The following is a 23,120-nucleotide window of genomic DNA, read 5'->3' on the forward strand; positions in this document are numbered from 1 at the left end:
GGCTTAGCCTGGCGCCTCGCCCTGGGGTGGCTAAGAAATGGCCACAGGTGGGGAGGGCGGCCCCTGCCCTGGGCAGGCTCTGCCTTCCGGAAGCAGACGGGAGGACGGAGGGAGTGGCGGGGTATAGCCTGGCCGGGCGGGTGGAGATTGGGATCTACCCGTGGTGCTTGCTGGCCGCGGGGAACCCGTCCGTGTTGACAGTGGGCAGTGGAGCCTCCGCCTTGCCAGCCGAAGCGATATAAAGCCACCCCTAGGTCCACGCCACCGCTGCCCACTGGTGACCATGAAGGCTGTCGTCCTCACCCTGCTGGCCATCGGCCTGGCCCTGCAGCCAAGTGAGAACTCCCCCAGCCCGGGACAGGGCCACGGGAACAGGGCTGGGGTGGGGGCAATCCAGGGAGACCGGGGGGCCCTCAGAGAGAGCACCCACCCGGAAGGACAGAGAGAGAGGAGGTGGAGGAGGGGGACAGGGAGCAGGGAGGTCAGGTGGAAGGAAGCGGAGGTGGCGGCAGGAAGAAGGGACTTTTGTCCTTGCCCGCGTCCCCCTCTGGGGCGGCTCGCGGTGCAGCCAGGATGGAGTAATGGCTCACCCAGAGCGGGCAGGGCACGCGGGGCTCTTCTCCTGACTGCGGTGCGCAGGGCCTGGCGCTCGGAGGGCAGACGGACAAGGGAGGCACTGAGAGCCTGGAGAGTAGAGAGGAAGCACAGGGGCAAAAAGCCTCAAGTTAGGAAGTGCCACAGAGGCAGGAGAGAACAGTGAACCGGGAGAGGGCTGAGGTTTGTCCTCAGAGGACCTAGGTCCCCTCCCCAGGCCCAGCCCTGGGGTCCACTGTGGGCAGCAAGGACAGGAGACACCCGGGGGGGGCAGGTGTGGGCCTTCGCTGCTCTGGTCTGGACTCCAGGCCTAGCTCGGTCTCTTCCCATCCTGGGTAATCGCTAAACCTCTCAGAGCCTCAGCTTCCTCTGCTAGAGAGTGGGGATCATGACAATGGCCCGACAGGCTGCTGGAGGTCAGCTGGTGTGTGTGGTGCCCGAGCACAGGGCTGGCAGCACGGGGCCTGCTTGCAATTGGGTGACTTGGATCCCAGCTCCACCATTGTTTTGATCGGAGGAAACATCGTGTGACAGCTGGGGCCGCTACTCCCAGGGACAGAGCAGGACCCAGCCCGGGGCCCATGCCGATCACACAGCACCAGGGAGGCCTGGGAGGCTGGGTGGGGTTTGCACAGGCTACTAGGGACAGCGATGGAAGGACGTGAGCAGGTCTGTCCACCCTGCGCCCACCTGCCCCGTGCCCAGCTGGGCTGGCTGCCAAGTGGGGTGAGCCAGCTCCCACCCAGGGGTGCGTCACCCCCTTCCCTCTTGAACCATAGGCTTTTTTTTTTTTAAAGAAAGGTGGTTTTAAATTTTTTTTTTTTAACATTTATTTATTTTTGAGACAGAGAGAGACCGAGCATGAACGGGGGAGGGTCAGAGAGAGGGAAACACAGAATCTGAAACAGGCTCCAGGCTCCGAGCTGTCAGCACAGAGCCCGACGCGGGGCTCGAACTCACCGACCGCGAGATCATGACCTGAGCCGAAGTCGGCCGCCCAACCGACTGAGCCACCCAGGCGCCCCATGAACCATAGGCTTTTTAACAGAGCTTTAAAACCCGGAGGGGTGGGCTGGGGCACTACTGGTGGATTCCAGACGCCATGACAGGAAGCGGGCACTGGAGCCTTCCCCGGGTGGGCTTTGATGAGCGTAGTGCCCTCCCCGTGAGGATGTCCCAGTTTGCGGCAGCCTCTTGTGCTCCTGCACGTTCCCAGCAGCCTGGAAAGTGTGACAGACGAGAAAATGAGGCTCCTTCCCGCTCTGTGGGAGGGCAGCCTCTGAGCACACCCCCACCCCCCAGGCGGTGCCCTGCAGTGCTACTCCTGCGAGGCCCAGGTGAGCAACCAGAACTGCCTGCACGTGAAGAATTGCACCCGCTCTGATACCCAATGCTGGACCGAGCGCATCCGTGAGTGGCCCTGCCGCCCCCCGAGTCCTCCGCGTGACCTTGCCCAGATTCCCTCCCACCCTCCCACCCCGCCCCGGGCTGGGTGTGGCTCTGCCCTGCCTTTTGCCCTCTCCTTCCCTGCCTTGGTAGGGACTCAAAGCACTTGGGTTTAGTTCTGCCACTGAACTGCTCATCCTCTGTGCACCTGGCCACTTGTTCATCTATCCACCCGTGGATACAGCTGCTCTGTCTCCCATCTGTTCATCCCCCTCCACCTATCCCTTGTCTGTCTGTCCACCCATCACCCTTCATCTGTCCATCTACCATCCATCCATCCACCCACCCATCCATCCATCCCTGCATTCATCCATCCATCCATCATCCATCCATCCATCCATCCATCCATCCATCCATCCCCCTGTATCTCCTATCCATCCATCCATCATCCATCCATCCATCCATCCATCCATCCATCCATCCATCCCCCTGTATCACCTACCCATCCATCATCCATCCATCCATCCATCCATCCATCCATCCATCCATCCCCCTGTATCACCTACCCATCCATCATCCATCCATCCATCATCCATCCATCCATCCCCCTGTATCACCTACCCATCCATCATCCATCCATCCATTCATCCATCCACCCATCCATCCCCCTGTATCACCTACCCATCCATCATCCATCCATCCATCCATCCATCCATCCATCCATCCATCCACCCATCCAGCCCCCTGTATCTCCTATCCATCCATCATCCATCCATTCATCCCCCTGTATCACCTACCCATCTATCATTCATTCATCCATCCATCCATCCATCCATTCCTGCATTCATCCACCCATCATCCATCCATCCATCCATCCATCCATCCATCCATCCACCCATCCATCCCCCTGTATCACCTACCCATCCATCATCCATCCATTCATCCATCCATCCATCCATCCACCCACCCATCCATCCATCCACCCATCCATCCCCCTGTATCACCTACCCATCCATCATTCATCCATCCATCCATCCATCCATCCATCCATCCATCCATCCATCCCCCTGTATCACCTACCCATCCATCATCCATCCATCCATCCATCCATCCACCCATCCATCCCCCTGTATCACCTACCCATCCATCATCCATCCATCCATCCATCCATCCATCCACCCATCCATCCCCCTGTATCACCTACCCATCCATCATCCATCCATCCATCCACCCACCCATCCATCCATCCACCCATCCATCCCCCTGTATCACCTACCCATCCATCATCCATCCATCCATCCATCCATCCATCCATCCATCCATCAATCCATCCATCCATCCCTGCATTCACCCATTCATTAGGCATGTCTAGTGCCCAGCAGAAGGTCTGGCTGCCTTGGGCATGTGGATACAGATGAGCCCAAGCGCCTGCCCTCGCACTGCTGGCAGTCTTGAGGCAGTCACCGGGATGACTCTAGAGTTTCAGTCAGGACAGGAAGAGGGCCATGGGAGCTGGGACAAGGCCGGGTGGGTGAACACCCAGGACCCAGCCCTAGCTGAGTGGCCCCCACCCCCAGGTGCTGTTGGCTTCCTGACCATCATTAGCAAGGGCTGCACCTCGCACTGTGTGGAGGACTCCCAGAACTACTACTTGGGCAAGAAGAACATCACGTGTTGCTCCAGTGACCTGTGCAATGCCAACGGGGCCCATGCCCTGCAGCCAACTCTTGTCACCCTGGCGCTGCTCACTGCTCTCGGTGGCCTGCTGCTCTGGGGCCCTAGCCGGATGTAGGAGGCAGGAGGACCCCACTGTGTCCCAGGGGCCCCAGGGCACTCTTCACACACACCTGGTCCAGTCGAGGCCCCTCCTGGACCCTAACTCGGGTCGGGCCATGCCCCTCTGCCCTTTCTAGCCTTCCATGGCTCCCTAGGACTCCTGCCCAGCTCCCACTGCCCAGCAGGCTGGGCTGTATTGATGCGCGACAGCCTGCACACGGCCCACACAACCCCCACATTCCAACCCACTCCTTAATCCTCGCTTAGGCATACTCTTCCTCCAGGAAGCCTTCCCTGACCGCTCCCTCCACCTCTACCTGCTGAGCCATGTCCCACTCATAGGGTCACCTGTAACCAGCAAGGAGCAGGCACTCAGGAGGGCCCCACAAAGGCTGAGATGAAATGTACTGAGTAGAATTAGGGGCAGGGAGTGAGAGGTCCTGGGAGCCCCAAGAGATGGGGTGTGGAGGGGGTTCAGCTCCCAATGTCCCTGGGAGTCCTGGAGCAGTAACCCCAGCACCCAGTAGGCCCTTAATAAAGTCCCATTGACTTAGCTGCAGACAGCTCTGTTCTCGCGCGCCCCCGGGTGGGAGTCAGGGTTGGGGTCCAGGGCTGTGTTGGATGCCACCTGGATCCACATCCGTGGGCTGTGGCCATGTCCGTAGCCAGCCACATGGGGTGGAGCCCAAGCCTGGGCAGAAACAGATGTCAGACACCGGGAAGGGAGGACACAGCTGCAGAAGGTAGGGCGGCATCCCTGGGGACCCCGTCTCTTGCTGTGTGGCCTCACTCAGATCACTCGCCCTCTCTGAGCCTCAGATACTTACCTGGGACCCCCCTCTGCTGCGAGTGTTGAGGATCCACAGGACCCAGCGGTTTCTGGGTGGGAGGGGCTGCTACTGTGTGAGGCCCCCTCAGCGTCCCCGCCCTGTCCTTTCCCTCTGCCTGTTTCCTAAATGTTTTCTTTTGTCCGGTGTAAGTTCTCCACACCCACGGTGAAAAATTCAAACTGTAAAAGGGTCCCCAGCGAAGCTGCCCCCTGCCCCCTGACCTCAGGTCCCTCCTGTCCGGGAGCAGGGGTCCTTTCACAGTGCTTGTGAGCCTAGGGTCCCCGCCTCGCCTTTTCAATTCCTGGGAAAGCCCCTTGGGAAACGCAGGGGCTGCCTCCCTGCCCCTGGGGGCTCCAGCGCCAGGACCTGTGGGCCACGTGGGGTGGACTGTGTGAGCGCAGCCAGGGCGGGAACCTGCACAGGAGGGCACTTCTGGCCAAGACCCCTACCGAGTGGTGGGTGAAGCAGGATTAGAGCCCGGCTTCTGGAGCTCTGGGGTGGGCTGGGGCAGGGCTACACTGACCAACAAGTCCAGGCCGGAGGCCCAGACTCTCCCTGTGCGCGTCCCAAGTGACCTCCAGTGCTGGTCCTCCTCGCTTCTTCCTCGCCTCCGGGGCCCAGCTCAGGCTCGGCTCCGTGCAGGCTCTGGCCTCTCCCACACCCGTCCCTCTGGGGCCCCAGGCACGCTCAGCACATAGAACTGGCTTGGCTCCGGTCCAGGGTCCAGGGTCCAGGGTCCAGGGTCCAGGGCTGGGGCTTTGTTTCCTGAGAGGGCACCATAGAACTGGGTCGGGGCGGGGGCGGGGGGGCTCAGGCAGAGCTTCAGGCCCATGAGGGTGTGGCCCGGGCTCGAGTTTGGGCTTGTCCACCTTGGCCAGGTGACTGTAGAGGACACTGGTGCATCTGTCCTGCCAGTGGTTGTGGAGCGCCTACTACGTTCCAGGCGCTGTTCCAGGCACGCCAGAATCAGCGGTCTCCCACGCTGGGATGCATTTTCGCCAACCTCCCTCCACGCCCTAGAGACACCCCCGCTCACCGAGCTTACCGGACAGGGTCGGGGGGGGGGTGGTCAGGTGAACAGGGTAAATACAGAAATACGTGCCATGTTAGCAGGTGGAGCTCGAAAAGGAATAAAGCACAGAGAGGATCTCAAACACCAGTGTGACCGGGGCCACGGCAGGGCCTGGAAGTCCGGAGGGACAGGCCTCCGTCCACCGAGCAGGGAAGGGAGCCCACGGCGACCCACACGTCAGCCACACCCTCAGGCAGGGGTCCTCCTCCGGGGTGAGGCTCCGGGAAGTGAGGCAGTGCCCCGGACCCCAGACCCTGTCCCGGGCTTCTGGGTTTGAAATATTTGGGCCAGGGTGAGGGGAGAGGGACGGCGGGCCCTGAGAAGTGGGAGACCTCGCTGGGTCCTCCGTTCCCCGGACCGGGGACTCCTCTGACCTCCTGAGCCATTCCCAAGTTCGTGTGGCCTCAAACTGAGAGCCCGAGGGGGCCAGCCTTGCCCCTCCCTCACTCCAGGACAGAGGGAAGGGCAGGAGTCCCTCCGCACACGCAGCGCGTTGGGGCCTCCTCCTGCTCCCCTGGGTGGGGACGGCAGGGGCTCCACCTGCAGAGGCCCAGGGCCCCTCAGCTGCGGGCCCACGGCAGGGTCTGGCCGGGACCCCCACCTCCCTCTCCCCACACCGCCTCATCTTCGCAAACTAGGGAACGGCGAGAAAGAAGAGCGTACAGGACTCGGCTCCCCAAACCCTAGGATAACGTGGGTCACCGTTTTCCGTCTTCATGACGCGTCGCGTGCAAACACGCGCAGATGCACACTGTGAAACTGTGCCCGGGTCATGCTGCGCACGCTCCCCGGCAAACTGCTTTCTAAACATGTATCTTTCCATAGTAAGGAACAGAGACCCTCACGGCTGCACCTGTGGCTGAGGTGGTCCCCTGGACAGACAGACTTACGTTAGTTTTTAAGATGCCATTTCCCAAGGGGCGCCCGGGGGGCTCAGTCGGTTCAGCGTCCGACTTCGGCTCAGGTCATGATCTCGCGGTTCGTGGGTTCGAGCCCCGCGTCGGGCTCTGTGCCGACAGCTCGGAGCCTGGAGCCTGCTTTGGATTCTGTGTCTCCCTCTCTCTCTGCCCCTCCCCTGCTTGCACTCTCTTTCTCTCTCTTTCTCAAAATCAGATAAAAAACATTAAAAAAAAAAAAAAGGTGCCATTTCCCGAGCACTCTCCGTGTTAGGGACACTGTCCGAGCCTTCTGCGGCTGTCACAGTAGGAGATAATATAGCACACAACCCCGTTACCAGAGGCCAGGTGCGCTCTCATGGGTCTCCCATGCAATCACTCATTGATTCTCACCACCACCCGGTGAGGCAGGGCACAGAGACGTGAAGGAACTGACCTGAGGCCACACAGCTGGCACCTACCATCCTCCCCTGTGCGCTCGGTCACCTAGGTCAGGCCTCCAAGGGCGCTCCCTGAGCGGTCATCTCTGACCCTAGCAGCACACTCAGCCCCAGGCTGGAGGTGGTCTGGCGCAGCCCTCCCTTCCCCGGAAGGCCAGTCCCAGGCCCGTCTGCCTGGCCCCTCTCGGGCAGGGATTGACGCCCCCAGACCAGGTTGCTGATGTCTCCACCCTCGACCACTCAGGTGTCTGTAAAGACAGTACTGGGTGGGCAGGGCGCGGTGTCTGTCAGCGGCCTGGGCGCTGCTCTGTGAGCCCTGCTCCTCCCTGGCTGGACTTGGGGTGCAGTAGGGGCTCTACTGGAGGGGGTGCAGGGGTCACATGTCAGACCCTCTGGCAGCGGGGGAGTGGGGGCCCCACCTTTGTCAGCTGTCTCCCAGCCCCTCCTCCCTCTTTGCCTCTCAGATACGAAGCCAGAGCAGAGGGGTTCCAGGTCTGATGCCCAGGAGTCCCTGACCTGCCCGAGACCCCCAACAATCTGCCATGACCACCACAGCACGCCCGCATCTGGTGCTGATGCAGCCGGGCGTGGGCGGCTAAGAAGAAGTTGGTTCCTGGGGAGCTCCTGGCCGGCATCGATTGTGCTGGCCCTGGGTTTGGGCCATCAAAGTGACCTCCTGGCCTCGGGGTCCAGCGGGGAGATGGCAGTCCCTGCTGACATAATCGAGCGTGTGTAAAGGCACAGTGAGACCAGGGTTCTGGGCATCTAGACTGTCTGGGGGTCAGGGAAGGGGAAGATGGAAGGGGAGGGTCCCTGGCAGAGGGAGCCCCGGCTGTCAGAGGATGGGGGCAGGGGTCTTGTAAGCATCCCCCACCCCCCCCCCCCATTCTATTGTTTACCAACCTTCACTGACATTTCCAGAACAGGCTTCTAGAAGCAGGCCCCCGCTGTGGGGGTGGGACAAGGGGGGTGACCAGGCTGCATTCACAGAGCAGCTGCCAGGGGGATCGAAGGACACCTTCATCCCGAGAAGCTGTCCCGCCTCAGGGACAGATGGTGTGGAGCTGAGCCAGGGCAGGGACAAGGCTGAACAATGCGTGGGGAAGGCCTTTCCTACCCCCAGGCTTTCCTGGGGCATCTGGGTCCGCCCTGAGAATGAACTTCCTGTCCGCGGAGTATCCAAGCATATCCAAGGACCCAGGAAAACCCAGATCCCATTCTGCCCAACTACTGGCCCCAGAAGCAAAGCCAGAAAAGCAAAGAATTCTGCCCTGATGGTGCCTGAGGGAAGGGAAGCCACCTGCCATTGTGGCACTGGCAGTCGACCGGAGCCGAGCCCGGTGTGGACTGGACCAAAGCCCTCTCAGTGTGGCCGCTGGGGGGTGCTGTTCTCAGAGCCGCCTCCACCTCTCCAGGGCCCCAGTGCGGACCTAAGGAGGTGGCCTCCCAGGTCACTGGCAAGCTGGGGGCGGGCTGGGAAAGCTGGATGGACCTCTTCCGGGCTTTCCTGCCCAGTGTTGCCGAGAAGGGGACAGAGAGGACGCTGGAGTGCCTGCTGCACACTGCTGGGTCCGCATCCCATGTGCTCGTGACACCTATGAGGCCCCTGTCGAGCCCTTTACATTTGCAGAGTCCTCTCCCCCCATTGCGGGCGTTATATGCTCCCTTTCTGAACGGGCCAAGGATGGGAATGCTTGGGAATGAGTTTGAGATTGCCAGGACCTGGGGGTGGGAGTGGTGCTGGTGGGGGTGATGAGGTTACAAGCTGGGACTGAAAAGGCTTAGGGGCCAGACTATGATGCGCCCTGAATCGGCCGCATGCGCGCTGGGGCTGGGGCGCCCTGCAAAGGTGGAGAGCCCCTGGATGTTTTGGAGCGTCGGAGGGTCGGTTTCCAGGACAGTCTTGAAGCAGTGCCGCTGCGGACGGCTGCGTCCACTTCTTTTGCAAAGTCCTGCAACTTGGGCCGGGAGGTACTGGAGCCTTTGCCTCTGCTCAGATCAGGGACCGAATCGTCGACGGCTGGGGAGAGACAAGAGGGCTCGCAGCGAGCTGGGGGGGGGCGGGGGGAGACGCCGCGGACCAGCTCGCCCCCTCCTGCGCCTGCATCGCGGGCCGCGACCGCCAGATGCCGCTGTGGCGCGGCGCGCGGCGAAAGCGAAAGCGGGGCGGGAGGCGCGCGGACATGGGGGGGGACGGACCACTGAGGGCGCCGGGGTGGGGGGGATGCTGGCGCGGGGAGGGCGGGGCCCCGGCCTGCGGCACCAGCCGCCTCCGGCGCGTCCCTCCCCAGCCGGCTTCGCGAGGTGGTTCGCTCCGGTAGCTCGGCTCTCGCCGGTTCCGGCGAGCGGGCGAGGCGGGGCGCGGGCACCGGCGCGGCGGACTCCAGCGCAGCGCGCCCCGGTCGGCACCGGCGCCGCGGGTTCCGCCGCACCCCGCGCCTGCCGCCGCGATGCTGGGGCTGCTCGTGGCGCCGCTGGTCCTGGCGCTCGTCTACTTCGCGCTGCTGGACGGTTGGTACCTGGTGCGCGTGCCGTGCGCCGTGCTGCGCGCGCGCCTGCTGCAGCCGCGCGTCCGCGACCTGCTGGCCGAGCAACGCTACGCGGGCCGCGTGCTGCCCTCGGACTTGGACCTGCTGCTGCACATGAACAACGCGCGCTACTTGCGCGAGGCCGACGTGGCGCGCGCCGCGCACCTGACGCGCTGCGGGGTGCTGGGGGCGCTGCGCGCGCTCGGGGCCCGCGCCGTGCTGGCCGCCTCGTGCGCGCGCTATCGCCGCTCGCTGCGCCTGTTCGAGCCCTTCGAGGTGCGCACCCGCCTGCTGGGCTGGGACGACCGAGCGTTTTACCTGGAGGCGCGCTTCATCAGCCTGCGCGATGGCTTCGTGTGCGCGCTCCTGCGCTCCCGCCAGCATGTGCTGGGCACCTCGCCGGAGCGCGTCGTGCAGCACCTGTGCAAACACAGGGTGAGCACCTTCTTCCCCCCTCCCCGGGCCCCTGAGGGTTCCTGGTCCCTGCCCCCTCCTCTAGGGAAGGCCACCCCCTTGGGGTGCTCCTGTCCCGCTGAGTGCCACACTCCAGCCCTTACTTTTGGACCCAGGGCCTCACTTCACTGATGGCCATTCTCCCTGGGAGCTCCCAGGGTCCCTGAATCCACTCCTCATACACGTTCTTAGCGTGCTCCCCGCCTGCCACTTCTTAAGCTCGCCTCTCAGGACTCCATGCCACCCCACGCGGTACCCCCCCCCCCCTGCTTTTCCCCCAACAGGGAAGCCCTGACCAGGCCTCTCCCGTGCACACACCTTGGAGCTGAGGGCTTGGGTCACCACCACCTGGGTTTGGGGTTGGGGGACTGAACTCACAGAGCTGCAAGCCCTTCTGCCTTTTCCAGTTGGCGAGAGGGCCGCAGTGCCCGTGTGGGGCCAAAGGACCCTCCCCAGGGCCTGCTCCTTCCAGCACAGCCCAGCCTGGCTACCGCGGCGTGGCAACGGGGCCCTGGGGACGACAGCCCTGGGGACGGCAGCGCGCCACCACCGGAATGGTTTCCAGGGCAGGCTCCGGCCTGAGGCGGCGTCCCGAAAACTTGCCTCAGGAGCTTCCGTGCCAAAGCCGGGGCCTGCCCCAACCCCTGGGTGCTCTAAACGAGGGCACTGCCTTCTCTGGCTTTGAACAGGTGCCTCGTGAACAAGGGGGAACACGGTCTCATGTTAATCGTGAGAGGGTGGTCTTTCCCCCATACCGGAGGTGGGGAAACAGGCTCACAGAGGCCATGGGCATAGCTCCCTGGTTTTCTGTCTCTGGACACCCCCCCAAAGGTCCTGGGTGTCCCCCACCCCATAGGGACAGAGATGCTCCATACGCCCTTTCACCTGTAAGGAGGCCGGCGTGGGGAGTCTCTGGTCACGGAGGCTTTAAGTCAAGGGACTGAGAGCTGGGACTAAAGACAGAGGGAGTCTCTCCTACAACAGAGGGTGCCGGGTGGCCGGTGGGGGCTGGAAGCGACTTCCAAGAGAGCCGATAGTGCGGCTCAGCAGGTGTGCCCGAGGATGCCCGGCCACAGATGGGAGGGCCAGGGCATGGCCAGGAGGAACCCAGGTGCCTAGGCTAGGAGAGGTGGGCCCCAGGCAGAGCCTACACGGGGCAGTCTGAGCCCAGTGTCTGGGCTGAAATGCTCCAAGTCCGGTTTCGCCACCGCTGGCCGGGAGGAGAGTGTTCCCAAAAGCCTGGGCATTGAGCAGAGCTCCCCTCACTCCGGGGGAGGCCAGGGCTGCCACTCTACTTGTCCCCGTTCCCCTGGGAACACCCCAAGCCCGTCCCCGAGGCCTGTGACCTCTCAGGCCTGGCCCGGCAGCCTCTTGCCTCCCCATGATGGCTGGCTGCATGGGGGTGGGGTGGGGGGGCGGGGGGATTGCAGCAGTGGGCCCAGAGCTTCTGGTCCAGCTTCTCGTGGTACGCTGGAGAAGAGAGGTTCACGGCAGCCCCCGTCCAGCACTTTCCCAGCAGAGGGTGGCTGACAGCCACCCTTCCACTCCCCTGCTCCAGACTCCTGAGGCCTCTGGCTCCTCCGGGTCACCCGTCACCCCTCTCCAGCCAGCTGGCCTCAGAGGGCTTTGCCTGGGTTCTGGGGACACACGGACGGCTCCGGTGTGGCCCTGTTGGGGAGACAGGCCTGAGGAAGGAGGATAGTGTCTCGAGACAGGAGGATGAATGGCACTGGGGGCCTCAGGGAGGGAGGGCCACCTGCAAGGGGAGGCGGAGGGCACGTTCCAGGGGGAACAGCGTGAGCAGAGGCCCAGAGGTGTGAAGGCCGCACCCTGGCTGGCCACCCCTCCCTGCACCCCTGCTCGTTCCCAGGGCAGCGGGGCTGTAGGAATGTCACCCCTCCCTGCACCCCTGCTCATCCCCGGGGCAGCGGGGCTGTGGGAATGTCACCCCTCCCTGCACCCCTGCTCGTCCCCGGGGCAGTGGGGCCGTGGGAATGTCACCCCTCCCTGCACCCCTGCTTGTCCCCCGGACAGCGGGGCCATGGGAATGTCCCCCTGTCGCCCTGCAGGTGGAGCCCCCCGAGCTGCCAGAGGACCTACGGCACTGGATTGCCTACAACGAGGCCAGCAGCCAGCTGCTCAGGGCTGAGAGCGGCCTCAGTGATGTCGTCAAGGACCAATGACCACCACACCCAGCCCGCCAGCCTCAACGTGGGGGCGCTTGCCTGCCGGTCCCTGCCTGCCAGGGCCAGAGGGTGCGGGATGGACCCGCCAGGCCCACGTCTCCCAGCTGGAGCGGTCCACGACCAGCCCTGTCGGCCCAGCACCGCCCCCCCCCCACCGCCCCAGCCCGCTCAGGCCTCCCCCTCCGCCCATTACTGATGTCCCCCTCCCCCATACTGTGCTGGGCACGGGATGGGGGTGACTCAGATGCCCTGACACAGCTCTGCCCTCAGGGTGGAGGTGACGGGAAAAGTGGGAGGCCCAGGACCCTTGGCACGTGGGCTGTGGGGGGTGGGAGTCCGGCCCCACCCTGTGGGTGAAGCCAGTCTGGGGCCCCATGGTGTAGGTCAGAGCCACCGGGGCCCCAGAGCTGCCTCCTTCCACCCTGTCCCGGAACCCGGCCGCCAGCTGGAGCCAGGAGCGCAGGGATGCCCCCCGATTCCTTGCCTGCCCCCCACGCTGATCTCTGCCTTACAGCTGCAACGGGAAAGCTGCAATGTTTCTGTTTTATTTAAAGAAACCCCAAGATTAAAGGGTTTTTAATGTCAGTGTGCTGGGGGAAGACCTCATTTCTGAAGCCCCCACCCCCCAGGGAAGCAGCGGGCCCCCACAGGTGTTTTCTGGTATGGGGGCTATCTAGGCTTCTCGGGGTCCCACAAACTTAGGGACTAGGTGGGCAGGGCAGGACTGGCCCCTCTTGCACAGAGCATGGGACCGAGGCCAGGAAGGATTTGCCCCACTCCCCTTGCAGACCCTGGTGCTCTCCTTGTCCCCATCTCTTGGGGTTTGCTGTCCCATGTCCCAGTCTGCGGATGGCTGGTGCAGGTTTCTGGTTTGGTCCCAGGGTCCAGTCCGTGATCCTCCAGAGTTTGGGAGGCTAGGCCTCAGACTCTGGGGTTGCTGGGGCGGGGAAGTGGGACAGCAGGTGGGGCAGAAGGTCAGTGGACCTTAATGGGTGGGGACAGCACAGGGGCCCTTCTGCAAGCCCCTCAAAGAGGACAGGAAGTGTGGCCACTGGGATAGAAGACAGGTGAGCGATGGCATGGGCCACGTCGTGCTCTGACCGCTTGCTCAGGAGGGCCCCAGTCCGGGGGCCCGGAAAAGAACGGGTAGTTGGAAAAGTTGGGTTTGCAACGTGGCCTTCGGAGATGGGGGAGTGATGCGGCCCGGCTGAGGTCACGTGGCTGGCGAGGCCGGGCCTCCCACCTGCCTTGAGCAGCCGGCCTGCAGCCCGCGAGGGTGTTTGGGCTTCTGCAGGAAGTGAAGGACCAGGGACAACCTGGGGCGGGGGAACTTGGGAGGTCCATACAGGTGTCAGGACAGATTCCCCACGGGGACTGTGGACGGGAAGCTGTGCACAGTGGGTCTGGGTCCCAGCAGGTCCATCCGGTGGTGGTGAGTTGCCAGCTGGCAACCCGGAGCAGGGCAGGGGCTGAGGAGGCAGGACGGGTCCGTGTGTCTGTGTGAGGTGTTCAAGGTGGTGGGGCATCTGGGCTGGACGTCCCTGTGTCCCAGGGGCGCTGTAGTTTCTTTGTCCGCTCGAGGGAGATACACCCCAGCCAGATGGGGGCAGAGGGGAGGGGAGGCTCCCTCTTGCTTTTTCTGTTTGGAGAAGGTCTGACCACAGAGGGGTCTTTGCTGACCAGGGGACACGCGTCCAGGGCACAGGGCTGGCCAAGGTGGGGCTTGGGCTGCCCCACCCTCCCCGCCTAGGAACCAGGTGACCTTGGGGGGGTATCTCTCCTCTTTCTGCGTTCTTTGTGACCCCACGCACCACCTCCTCAATCCTAAGGCCCCAAGTGTTGGCAGCTGGTGCGGCCACCCCAGGGCCAGCCCTCCCGGGGCTCCACCTGTGGCCTCCCCAGCTCCTGGGGGTGGGGGGCGGGACGCAGGGATGTGCAGATCTGACCTCAGGTGTCCTCAGGGCTACAGACAGAGCAAGGGCTTTCCTTGGGCTCAGGTCACTTGGCAGCTCCCGCCAGGGGAAGGCAGGGTAGCCCCGTGCTTAGGTGGTGATGGGGCAGGGGTGCCCTCTGTTTGCCAGGCTGGCACTGTGTGAAGACCCCGCGGGTGCGCCTGGCCAGCCACCTGCTTCCTCCAGGGGTGAGGTGGCTGTGGAGCCGGGTGCGCAGTCTCACTCCCCCCCCTCCCCCCGCACCTTGAAGAGCTCAGAAGCTGTATCCTTGCTGCCCCACTGGAAGCTGAGGCCAAGAAAGGGCTGTAGTGACGTTTCACTTTGTCCCCGTGGTCCCCAAGGGGCCCGGGCCCCTTGCCTCCAAATCCTGGGCCTGGTAGAGACTCTCTGGAAGCCTGGCCATAATGCGGAGTCTGGAAAGTGCCCAAGCCAGAGGGCAGCGAGGGGAATTGGGGCCTGGAGAGGGGCAGTGACACCCTGGGGTCATTCAGGCCCCAAGGCTGCCGATGTGCAGTGTACTGGACGTGTCTCCTGCCTCCACCTCCGCACAGTGCTGCCGAGCCAGGCTGTGGCCCGCGGGTGGGGGGCAGGCCTCAGGAGGGGGAAGCAGGGGTCTGAGGTTCGGCGGCGGCCAAGGCTGCTGCTGCCCGGCTGGCTGGCTGGGGGCGTGGCAGGGAGCCCAGCTCTGGCCCTGGGTGTCTGGGATGAGCTGGCACGTCTTCAGTGCTCCATGGGCATGGTCTCTCACTCCAGCTGTCCCCCGGGGCCAAGGTCATGGTACGCCCAATGTCGGGGGGCAGGGTGACTGAAGCGCGTGGAGGTGTGTGGGCGTCAGCTGGCCCAGAGGCATCCCACGTGCACTTGGGAAGGCCTGGGCCGATGGGGCAGGCAGCCTGTGCCCCCCTGTGCCCTCTGCCCAGTGTCCCCTGCTGCGGCTGCAGCACCCCCGTGCCGGACATGTGGAGCGAGACATACCCACCCTTGACCTCAGCTTCCCTTCCACCCAGGGGGCAGGGGTGGGGTCGATGCCCCCCAGGGTCTCGGGACAGATTCTAGGGGTGGGGACAGATCTGCCTTGGGCTAGGGAGCCTGTCCTGGTCTCCGGGGCCGTGGGACTGGTTTGCAGGAAGGCCGGCCCAGGATGCGTTTCTCCTCCCAAGCCTCTGTTTCCCCTTCTGTGAAATGAGGCCAAACGGCCCTGGATGAGAAAAGGGCCAGGTGCCCAGAATGGGCCTGACTCAGCTCAGCTCCCCCGGAGGCCAGCTCCGGGGGCTCTCGGCACCCGGGAAGGAAAGAGGTCATTTCTGCCCTGACTTTGTTTATTTTCTGCAAGCGGGCAGGGAGGCCCCTGGCAAAGCTCTCACCCCTTGAGTCCCATGATTAACCGGAAGCTTCTGGAAGCGTGCGGCTACGGGTGGCCTCTGGTGGTGGCAGGCCCTTCAGGGAAGGAGTGGGGCCCCCAGCGGGGCCAGGGCCCTGACACCGAGCTTGGTGGCCTGCACGGAGTTGCACAGATCGCGGAAACAGCAGTAGACGGCGCGGGTGCTCCCCATGCTGTCGGGGTCGGTGGCAAAGCAGGAGTTGGAGCAGGACCGGGTCACCAGGGGCATCTGGTTGAAGGGGTACTCTGCCAGGGCGGGCAGGTGTCAGCGCCTGCTCCGCCACGGCCCGGTGCCCTCCCCGGCTGCCCCGACCTCCACGCCCTTGACCCTGCGGCCCCCAAAGTGATGGCTGGGCCTGGAAGCCGTCCGTGCTCCTGTCCCAGCCCTGAGGTGGGAGCCTGGGGCCCCGGGGCCGATGCCGCCCTCGTGCGGCACCACAGAGGCAGGCCGTGGGGGCTCCGCCTCGGGGCCCCACCCCCAGTCCTGAGGGCCTTCTGGGGGAAGGTGACCACTGCGGCCCCCCCGGCCCGTTGTGGGCCAGACTCACCGGCCTCCATCAGCACCACCGTGGTCATACAGGCCGTGGCCTCCGGCTTGCAGCGAGTAACGTTCTTGCATAAATGAATGGCCGTGGGCTGCTCGCATGTAAAGCATCTGAAGGCCTCACCTGGGCGAGGGATGGGGCAGACGTCGTCGTCTGGCCTTGAGACCCATCTTGGAGGAGGCCGCGTATGGTCTAACCCCTGGGCCGTACCCCACGTGCCCCCTGGCGTGTCTCCCTCGCCACCCCTGTTGGGGGACGCGGCCCGCCTCGCCGCGACCCTGCAAGGCCCGGGGCTCCGACCCGTGGACTGGAACGCTGCATTCCTCTGTTGTGCCTTGGTTTTCCCGCCTGGAGAGTAGGGCTTCGAAGCCCGTCCCGAGCGAAGGCTCTAGGATCCAGGAGGCTCATTTAGGGGGAGGGAGAGGAGCACAGTGGGGGGTGTCAGAGGCCCCCCTCCCCGCAGAGGAGGCATCCACTCACCAGCGTGCAGGCAGGAGGCTGCAAGCAGCAGCAGAAGCTGGAGCAGAGCCCCGCACCGGGCCATCCGCCCCATCTGCCGTGCTCGGCAGCGGGGAGCGGCCGCCTCTGCGGGCACTTATACCCTGCCCTCTCTGTGGTTCCTGCCAGGTGGTGGCGGGAGCGTGTGAGTCAGCAGGGTGGTGCGGGACAGGGCGGAGGTGGGAGGTGGCACGGCGGGTGGGCAGGCCAATCATTCACAGGCCGTGGGGACCGGGACCCCTCTTCGCTCTAGCCACCTGGTGCTGGCCCACAAGCACCACACAGGTGCTGAGCCCCCTGTGGCCCAGACTCAGGTGTATGTCACGCCCAACCAGGGCCAAGGCCAGCGTCCTTCACACCCAGGTGTCCCTCTCCCTGGCGTAGGTGCCCACCAGACCAGAGGTCCGGAGGGAGTGGGGAGTCAGGCCGCGTGCAGAGGAGGGTGAGTGCCTGCCTGGTAAGGTGTAGGGACCGTGTCAGGTCGGATGGTCTGGGCCCCCCAGGCTCCTCCCAGGCTGATGGGTGTGGGGCTCCAGAGAGGGCCCTCAATCGCTGCCAGCCCCTTCCCTGCAAATGACCTTTAGACCTAGCCTGGGCTTCCCTCAGTTTTAGGCCCCAGACAGCAGGGCTCTGCCCACCCCTCAGCGCCCCCGCCCCCCCTTGGCCTGCCAGCCTCCTTCACTGCCCACTCCCCACCGCAAATCTTCCCGTACCCACACCTTTGCCTGTGCTCGGCCTCTCGGCGGGCACCCTCTCTGGTCTCCCAATCCCAGCCCCACATCTTCCACATGCTCTAAGGCCCACTGAGCTGCCTCGTCCATAGGTCTTCCTGGTGTTCCAGCCTCTCTGGTTTCTCAGTCCTCTGAGGACCTAATGGATGGATGGACAGGTGGAGGGATGGGTGAATAGATGGCTGGGTAGACAGGTGGGTGGGTGGGTGGATGTGTAGATGGTTGAGTGAGTGGATGGATGGGTGGATGGATGTGTAGACAGATGAGTGGATGGACAGGTGGATGGATGGATGAGTAGATGGGTGGGTAGATGGATGGGTGGATGTGTAGACGGATGAGTGGATGGACAGGTGGATGGATGGATGAGTAGATGGGTGGGTAGATGGATGGGTGGATGTGTAGACGGATGAGTGGATGGACAGGTGGATGGATGGATGAGTAGATGGGTGGGTAGATGGATGGGTGGATGTGTAGATGGATGAGTGAATGGGCGGGTGGATGGATGGGTGAGTAGATGGGAGGGTAGATGGATGGATGGGTGGATGTGTAGATGGATGTGTGAATGGGCAGGTAGATGGATGGATGAGTAGATGGGTGGGTAGATGGATGGATGGGTGGATGTGTAGACGGATGTGTGAATGGGCAGGTAGGTGGATGGATGAGTAGATGGGTGGGTAGATGGATGGGTGGGTGGATGTGTAGAAGGATTAGTGAATGGGTGGGGGGGTGGGTGATGTTTGAAGGAGTGGATGGGTAGAAGGCAGTGCGTGAGTGGAGGGAGGGCGATGGGGGGAGGCAGGAGGTGAGTAGATGGGGGGGTACCCGGCAGATGAAGGAGTGTGAATGTGTAGCAGGCAGAGTGGTGGAGGGTGGGTGAGCCCTACTGTAGGGTACGGAGTCACATCCCAGTCTCCAGAAGGGACAGCATGCTGGGAGGAGCTTTGCCTGGCACTCAGGAGGCCTGGGTTTTGGTCTTGGATTTGCTGCTGACTCCGTGTGTGGCCTTGGGGTGACTCCCTTGCCCCGCTGGACTTTGCATTCCTGTTTGTAGGATGGGCCCAAGGACCCAGGGCAGTTTCGAGGGCAGGCGTGAGCTGGCCTTGTGGACCGAGGAAACAAAGGGAGGGCGTTACTTGGGAAGGAAGAGACCACGGTTGCTGCAAACCATCAATTGGGCCACACTTGGCAGGTGCAGGCACAGGCAGCAACAGGGGCAGCCCTTCCCCAGGGCTTGGTCCACAGTCGCGCCCAGGATGTTGCGAGAGGAGCCAGGGAGTGTCTGGTGTGGAGCCTGGCAGCCTGAGTGGGTCCCGGCTCCACCTGCGTGACCATAAGCCCCTCTGACCCCCTTTCTTTCACCTGTAAACCAGGCGGAGCGTCGTCGTCCGCGAGGGCAGCCGTAAAGACGAGGGAGTGGTGGTGGATGTGGCATGGCAGAGCCCCTGCCCAGGCAGGGAAAGCCTGGGAGGTGTGGACGGCAGAGAGGGTGCTCTGCCGCCCGCAGAGGCGGGAGAGGGAGGAGGGGCACAGCCAGGACAGGGGCGCACAGCTTTCCCGTGTTTGGCTGGAAGGCTGTGTGTGTGTGTGTGTGTGTGTATCGAGTCTCAGCCCAGGCTGTAAGTCTCAAGTCCCCACCACTCTCCTCGCTTTTGTGAGACACGCGAGAAAAGCCAGGTGAGGGGTGTGTTGAATGGATGTGGACAGCGCCTCCTTCGTGACCAAGTCGGAGCTCAGAGTTAACCCCCAAAGGGAGGCATCTGGTCAGCTCTTGGCCGTTCTTGACCTCCGAGTTCCCTGCTGTTCCTGGAGTCTGCCTGGGCTCTCTGGAGGGTGGTGGTCATGCTACGTGGCCAGTCCGTGCTGGCCACTTGGGTGGGGTTTGCTGGGCTGTGGGCGTCCTGTCCCCCAGGAGCTGGCTCAGGACCACAGAGCCCCTGAGACTGCACGTCATGTCACAAGAAGCAGAGGTCTGGGGGTCCTGGGGTCCTGGGGATCTGGGGCCTTCAGGCCCTGCGTCTCCTCTCTCAGAGGCGCGGGGTGTCCTTCACCCCCGGACAGACCTGCTTCAGGTCCTGGCTGCTGCCGTCCCCCATCCAAGAGCAGGAAGCCCCGGGAGGGGTGATGGCTGCTTGTGAGGGCTCTCTGGGCTCGGGGCCACGGGCCTGCGGGGAGCGCGCTGGCACACTAGATGGGGGCCTTCCCGGCCCCATCTCAGCGTGGCGGGACGCTGGTGCCGTGTCCCCTCCCAGGACTGAGCCAGCTCACCAGGGGCCCAGGAGAGGCCGGGGGAACGGGGTGACTGAGGGCCCTCCCCTCCCCTTCTCACCTCCCTCAGGTGGCCCTGGGGGCAGGTCAGCACTGGGCAGGGGTGGGGGCTGGGGCCTGCCTTCCTCAGGCACGGGGCCCTTGCCATGTGTGCCCCAGGACCGCACGTGTGCGCACAAATGTGTGTGTGTACGTGAGAGCATCGAGTCCCAACACAGGTGCAGGCCTGGGGGTCCCTGGGGCCAGAGGCCTGCCGGACAGGTGACTCCTGGGAAGATGTCTGGAGGATTCTGGGCTGGCCCGAGGCCGCGGTGGAATGAAGGTCCCCTCCGCGTTGGAGTTGGGCCACCCTGGGCACCCAGGGAGCGGGACCTGGTGAGCCCGGAGAAGGCAGAACGTGCCTGGTGGCCCTCTCCGCCACCCAACATAGGGGACCGTGTCAGCACGGGCGGGGAAGGGCCCTGCCCGGGGGCCAGGTGAGCGGGCGGTGGGGGCTTCGTGGACGGATCCCCGATCCCAGGTTACTCTTCCTGCCCGGGGCTTCCTTCCGCCTGGCCTGCCCTCCTCTACCCAACCAATGTCTCGGTCATCCAAAGCCTGGCCTTGAGGGCCCCTCCTCCGAGAAGCCACCGGTGACCCGGCCCTGGCAGGCAGGTGCTGCCCTGCCTGCGGGGTCCCCCTCTCTGCCCCACCCCAGTCAGGCCTCCTCCCCCACAGGGTTTGCGTGGGTGTCACAGGCCTAGTGACCGTCCTCGCTTACCACGTCATGGGACGTGGAGAGGAGGCCCCTAGAGACAACCCAGAGGCAGACCGGGAGGGGAGGGGAGGGGCTGGGGAGGGACCGCGGGGGACACAGGACGAGGCTGACGGAGCCGGAGACGCAGCTGTAGGCCCCCCGGCCCCCCGTGGGCAGGGCACCCAAAAGCAGACACAGGACGCCTGGTGCAGGGGTGGTGCTTCTTCAAGAGCGGTTGGGGCTGGCTTGCAGGGGTGTGGGGGGGGGGGGAGGGCTCTAGGGTCCAAAGCTCCAGAGCAGGAGGAGCGCCAGCACGAAGGCCAGGCTGCGGCGGCCGTCCAGGGCGGGCGCCCCGCCCACGTTGCACAGCTCGTTGTTACAGCAGGACACGGGCCGCGTCTGGCCGATGCCGTCCACGTCCGAGGGCACGCACTTGCTGGAGCAGGACTTGGTCACCGTGGAGTCCCCCAGGAAGGGGTACACTGTGGGCCACGTTGGGGGCCCGGTCAGCTCCCGAACCCCAGGGCCCCCAGGCCTGGCCCCGTGACCCCGGGGTGGTGGTGGGGGTGGGGGTCACTGCTGCACCTCAGTCCCCCTCCTCTTTGCTTCCGCCACCGTGGGGGTCCTACGTGCCAGGGACGCAGCGGCTGACACGGGGATTCCCGGCTGGATGAGGCAGTTCCTCTCCAGGTGCCTCGAGCAAGGCTGAAGGCGCGTTTCCGTTAAAGGAAAGAGGGGGGCAGGGGCGGGGGGGGGGCGGCGAAGGGCTTCCACCAAAAGCCCTTTTTGCAAAACGGCTGGGGCCGTGGCTGCGCGCTGTGCACGGGGCCCCCACAGCTGGCCAGGGGTGACACCCGGGAGGCAGCTCTGACCCTGGGACCCCAGCCCTGCCCCGCCCAGCCCCCGCTGACCTATCTCCAAGGAGTAGAGGGTGGTCTTGCACATGGTTTCGTTGACACCGCAGGTGGCGATGGTGACGCAGCTGGACACACTGGTGGGCTCGTGACAGGTGTAGCATCTCAGGGCCCCCACTGGGTGAGAAGCGGCACAGGACGCGTCAGGCAGGCCCTGCGCCTCCCCAGTCCTCTGTCCTGGAGGCCCGGGTTCGAGGGGGATGACGCCCCCCGGGGGGTGCCCGCCCACCGAAACTCTGGGAGGATTCAGGAGGTTTGGGCAGGAGGTTGGGGACAAGGTGCACTCCCAGGGGAGGCGGGCCGAGGTGGGGACCGGGCAGCTCTGGAGGCGTTGAGGGGGGGCCTGCAGGGTCAGGGAGGGCCTTGGTGCGGCCGGACACCCCCTCGGGGTCCTCATCAGCAGAGAGCAGCACCCGACCGAGGGGTGCAGTGGGGCCTCGGGAACAAGTGAGGAGGGGTGCGGGCTGCGTGCATCCACAGGCATCGGCTTAGCAGAGGCGGGGAGAGCCATGGCCCCAGAGGCCAGGCAGGTCAGGCCGGGGGGGCCCCCGGGTGTGCTGCCCTCCCCTCCTCTGCTGGGTCCCGTCCCACCGCAGGAGCCCAGCTGGGCCTGGCCGCCCAGCCCAGTGAGGCCGCAGGGCCCTCTCCCCCACCGTGTGGCCCTGTGTCTTCAGGTTGACCTCAGTTTCCCCTCCGCCCAGCTCCTTTCCTGGTTGGGTGTGGGGGCCCCGAGGGGCTGGGGTGTCTCCCCTAGCTGGTCTCTCGGACCTCCCAGAGCCTTCCTGGTCTTCCCAAGACGCCTCCCAAGGCCCGCCTCCACCGTGGCCCCGGAACCAGGGAGCACGATTCTGACGGTGCCCTCTGCGGCCCGAGGCCCCCAGTGACAGGCAGGTCCCCAGCTGGCACCCGGGGCCTCTGCTGCCGCCCCAGCCCACCCAGCCGGTCCCAGCCCTGGGCGCAGGCCCTTTGGTACTGCACCCACCTCTCCCTCGCTTGGGCTGAGGGCCCTGCCCTTCCCTTCGCACTCACCCCCCTCCCCGCCCCGCCTCGCCTCTGCTCGGGCCCCTCTGCCCGCACCCCTCACCGAGCTCGCCGCTGCAGGCCGCCAGCACCAGCACCAGCAGCACCGGCCGTGCCCCCCTCATGGTCCAGTCCTCACGCCGCAGCCACTGCTCCCTCACCCTCGGCCTGCCCGCGGGGACAGCAGACACCGGCGCAGCCACCCGACCGGTCAGCCGAGCAGATTAGTGCGATTGGGTTTCCTGTGGGCGGCTGGGGCATGGAGACCCACCCCCCGCCCCCTGGGGCCCCTCCCGCCTCCACCCGACACCCCACTCCTCCCGCCCGCCCTGTCCCCTTCCCCACTCCTGTACCTCCCACAGCCTGGGGCCCCTCCCTACCCCTGATGACCCCTCCCTGCCGTTTGGGGGCCTCACCTCCCTGTGACTCCCTTACCTGGGCCCCCTATCTTCTCCTTCCTCCCCCATTCCTGCCTCTGCCTGGCACCCTTTCCGCCTTGGGTCCCCATGCCTATCTCCAGGGCCGAGTCCGGGTCTAGGGGCTACCAGGGTGCCCCGGGACGCCCCCTCGTGGGGCACAGTGATGGGGGCGGACTGCCGCCTGGACAACCAGCCACAGTGTACTCGGAGGCTTAAGAGGACAAAGACAGGAAGGTGCCGGGTCAACAGAAAGGGCCTGGACGGAGGTTGGAGGTGGGAAAGGGCCAGGGTCGCCTTGGGGACGCTAATCCCGGTGTCCACTGGAGGGGCGGGCACACCTTGATCTCTAATGGGGCCAAAGGGTCTGCCCCTCGGGCAGGGCTCACGGGGCCCCAGCGCAGGTCAGGAAGTTGATGGGAAGGGCCTTGCCCAAGGCTGGGACAGGACTCGAGTGTGGCTCCAGCCACTGCTCCTCCCGTATACTCACATGCACACATG

General features: G+C 64.6%; 4 protein-coding genes across 4 annotated transcripts; 2 read left to right on the forward strand and 2 right to left on the reverse strand.

Annotated features, from left to right (window-relative positions):
- Positions 1–122: 122 nt before the first annotated feature.
- On the forward strand, positions 123–4,315 carry PSCA (prostate stem cell antigen). Its single transcript, XM_019459706.2, has 3 exons — positions 123–335; positions 1,897–2,004; positions 3,558–4,315. Exons 1-3 carry the CDS (start codon positions 284–286, stop codon positions 3,770–3,772), a joined length of 375 nt encoding a protein of 124 aa, XP_019315251.1. The 5' UTR covers positions 123–283; the 3' UTR covers positions 3,773–4,315.
- Positions 4,316–9,273: 4,958 nt separating this feature from the next.
- Positions 9,274–12,746, forward strand: THEM6 (thioesterase superfamily member 6). Its single transcript, XM_019459705.2, has 2 exons — positions 9,274–9,957; positions 12,045–12,746. The coding sequence occupies exons 1-2, from the start codon at positions 9,445–9,447 to the stop codon at positions 12,156–12,158; spliced, it is 627 nt and encodes a 208-aa protein (XP_019315250.1). The 5' UTR covers positions 9,274–9,444; the 3' UTR covers positions 12,159–12,746.
- A 2,705-nt stretch (positions 12,747–15,451) lies between these two features.
- On the reverse strand, positions 15,452–16,645 carry SLURP1 (secreted LY6/PLAUR domain containing 1). The gene is made up of 3 exons (XM_019459998.2): positions 16,520–16,645; positions 16,043–16,162; positions 15,452–15,740 (listed from the first exon to the last, which is right to left on the reverse strand). Exons 1-3 carry the CDS (start codon positions 16,590–16,592, stop codon positions 15,553–15,555), a joined length of 381 nt encoding a protein of 126 aa, XP_019315543.1. The 5' UTR covers positions 16,593–16,645; the 3' UTR covers positions 15,452–15,552.
- A 3,831-nt stretch (positions 16,646–20,476) lies between these two features.
- Positions 20,477–22,440, reverse strand: LYPD2 (LY6/PLAUR domain containing 2). Its single transcript, XM_019459997.2, has 3 exons — positions 22,268–22,440; positions 21,181–21,300; positions 20,477–20,751 (listed from the first exon to the last, which is right to left on the reverse strand). Exons 1-3 carry the CDS (start codon positions 22,326–22,328, stop codon positions 20,546–20,548), a joined length of 387 nt encoding a protein of 128 aa, XP_019315542.1. The 5' UTR covers positions 22,329–22,440; the 3' UTR covers positions 20,477–20,545.
- Positions 22,441–23,120: the final 680 nt, after the last annotated feature.

This window comes from Panthera pardus, unplaced genomic scaffold (assembly GCF_024362965.1).
Source record: "Panthera pardus isolate Hobbes unplaced genomic scaffold, ASM2436296v1 HiC_scaffold_7, whole genome shotgun sequence".
Classification (NCBI taxonomy): domain Eukaryota; kingdom Metazoa; phylum Chordata; class Mammalia; order Carnivora; family Felidae; genus Panthera; species Panthera pardus.

Bases quoted from the DNA above. Each gene is read 5' to 3' on its own strand.
- THEM6 (XM_019459705.2), top strand. From the start codon at position 9,445: ATGCTGGGGCTGCTCGTGGCGCCGCTGGTCCTGGCGCTCGTCTACTTC. The intron at 9,958-12,044 runs GTGAGCACCTTC...GTCGCCCTGCAG, and splicing joins AGCACCTGTGCAAACACAGG to GTGGAGCCCCCCGAGCTGCC.
- SLURP1 (XM_019459998.2), bottom strand. From the start codon at position 16,592: ATGGGGCGGATGGCCCGGTGCGGGGCTCTGCTCCAGCTTCTGCTGCTG. The intron at 16,163-16,519 runs GTGAGTGGATGC...TCCCTCGCCCAG, and splicing joins AGCCTCCTGCCTGCACGCTG to GTGAGGCCTTCAGATGCTTT. The intron at 15,741-16,042 runs GTGAGTCTGGCC...CCGCCCTGGCAG, and splicing joins GGTGGTGCTGATGGAGGCCG to AGTACCCCTTCAACCAGATG.
- LYPD2 (XM_019459997.2), bottom strand. From the start codon at position 22,328: ATGAGGGGGGCACGGCCGGTGCTGCTGGTGCTGGTGCTGGCGGCCTGC. The intron at 21,301-22,267 runs GTGAGGGGTGCG...CTTCTCACCCAG, and splicing joins GGCCTGCAGCGGCGAGCTCG to TGGGGGCCCTGAGATGCTAC. The intron at 20,752-21,180 runs GTCAGCGGGGGC...CGTGGCCCACAG, and splicing joins CCTCTACTCCTTGGAGATAG to TGTACCCCTTCCTGGGGGAC.
- PSCA (XM_019459706.2), top strand. From the start codon at position 284: ATGAAGGCTGTCGTCCTCACCCTGCTGGCCATCGGCCTGGCCCTGCAG. The intron at 336-1,896 runs GTGAGAACTCCC...CCCACCCCCCAG, and splicing joins CGGCCTGGCCCTGCAGCCAA to GCGGTGCCCTGCAGTGCTAC. The intron at 2,005-3,557 runs GTGAGTGGCCCT...CCCCACCCCCAG, and splicing joins ATGCTGGACCGAGCGCATCC to GTGCTGTTGGCTTCCTGACC.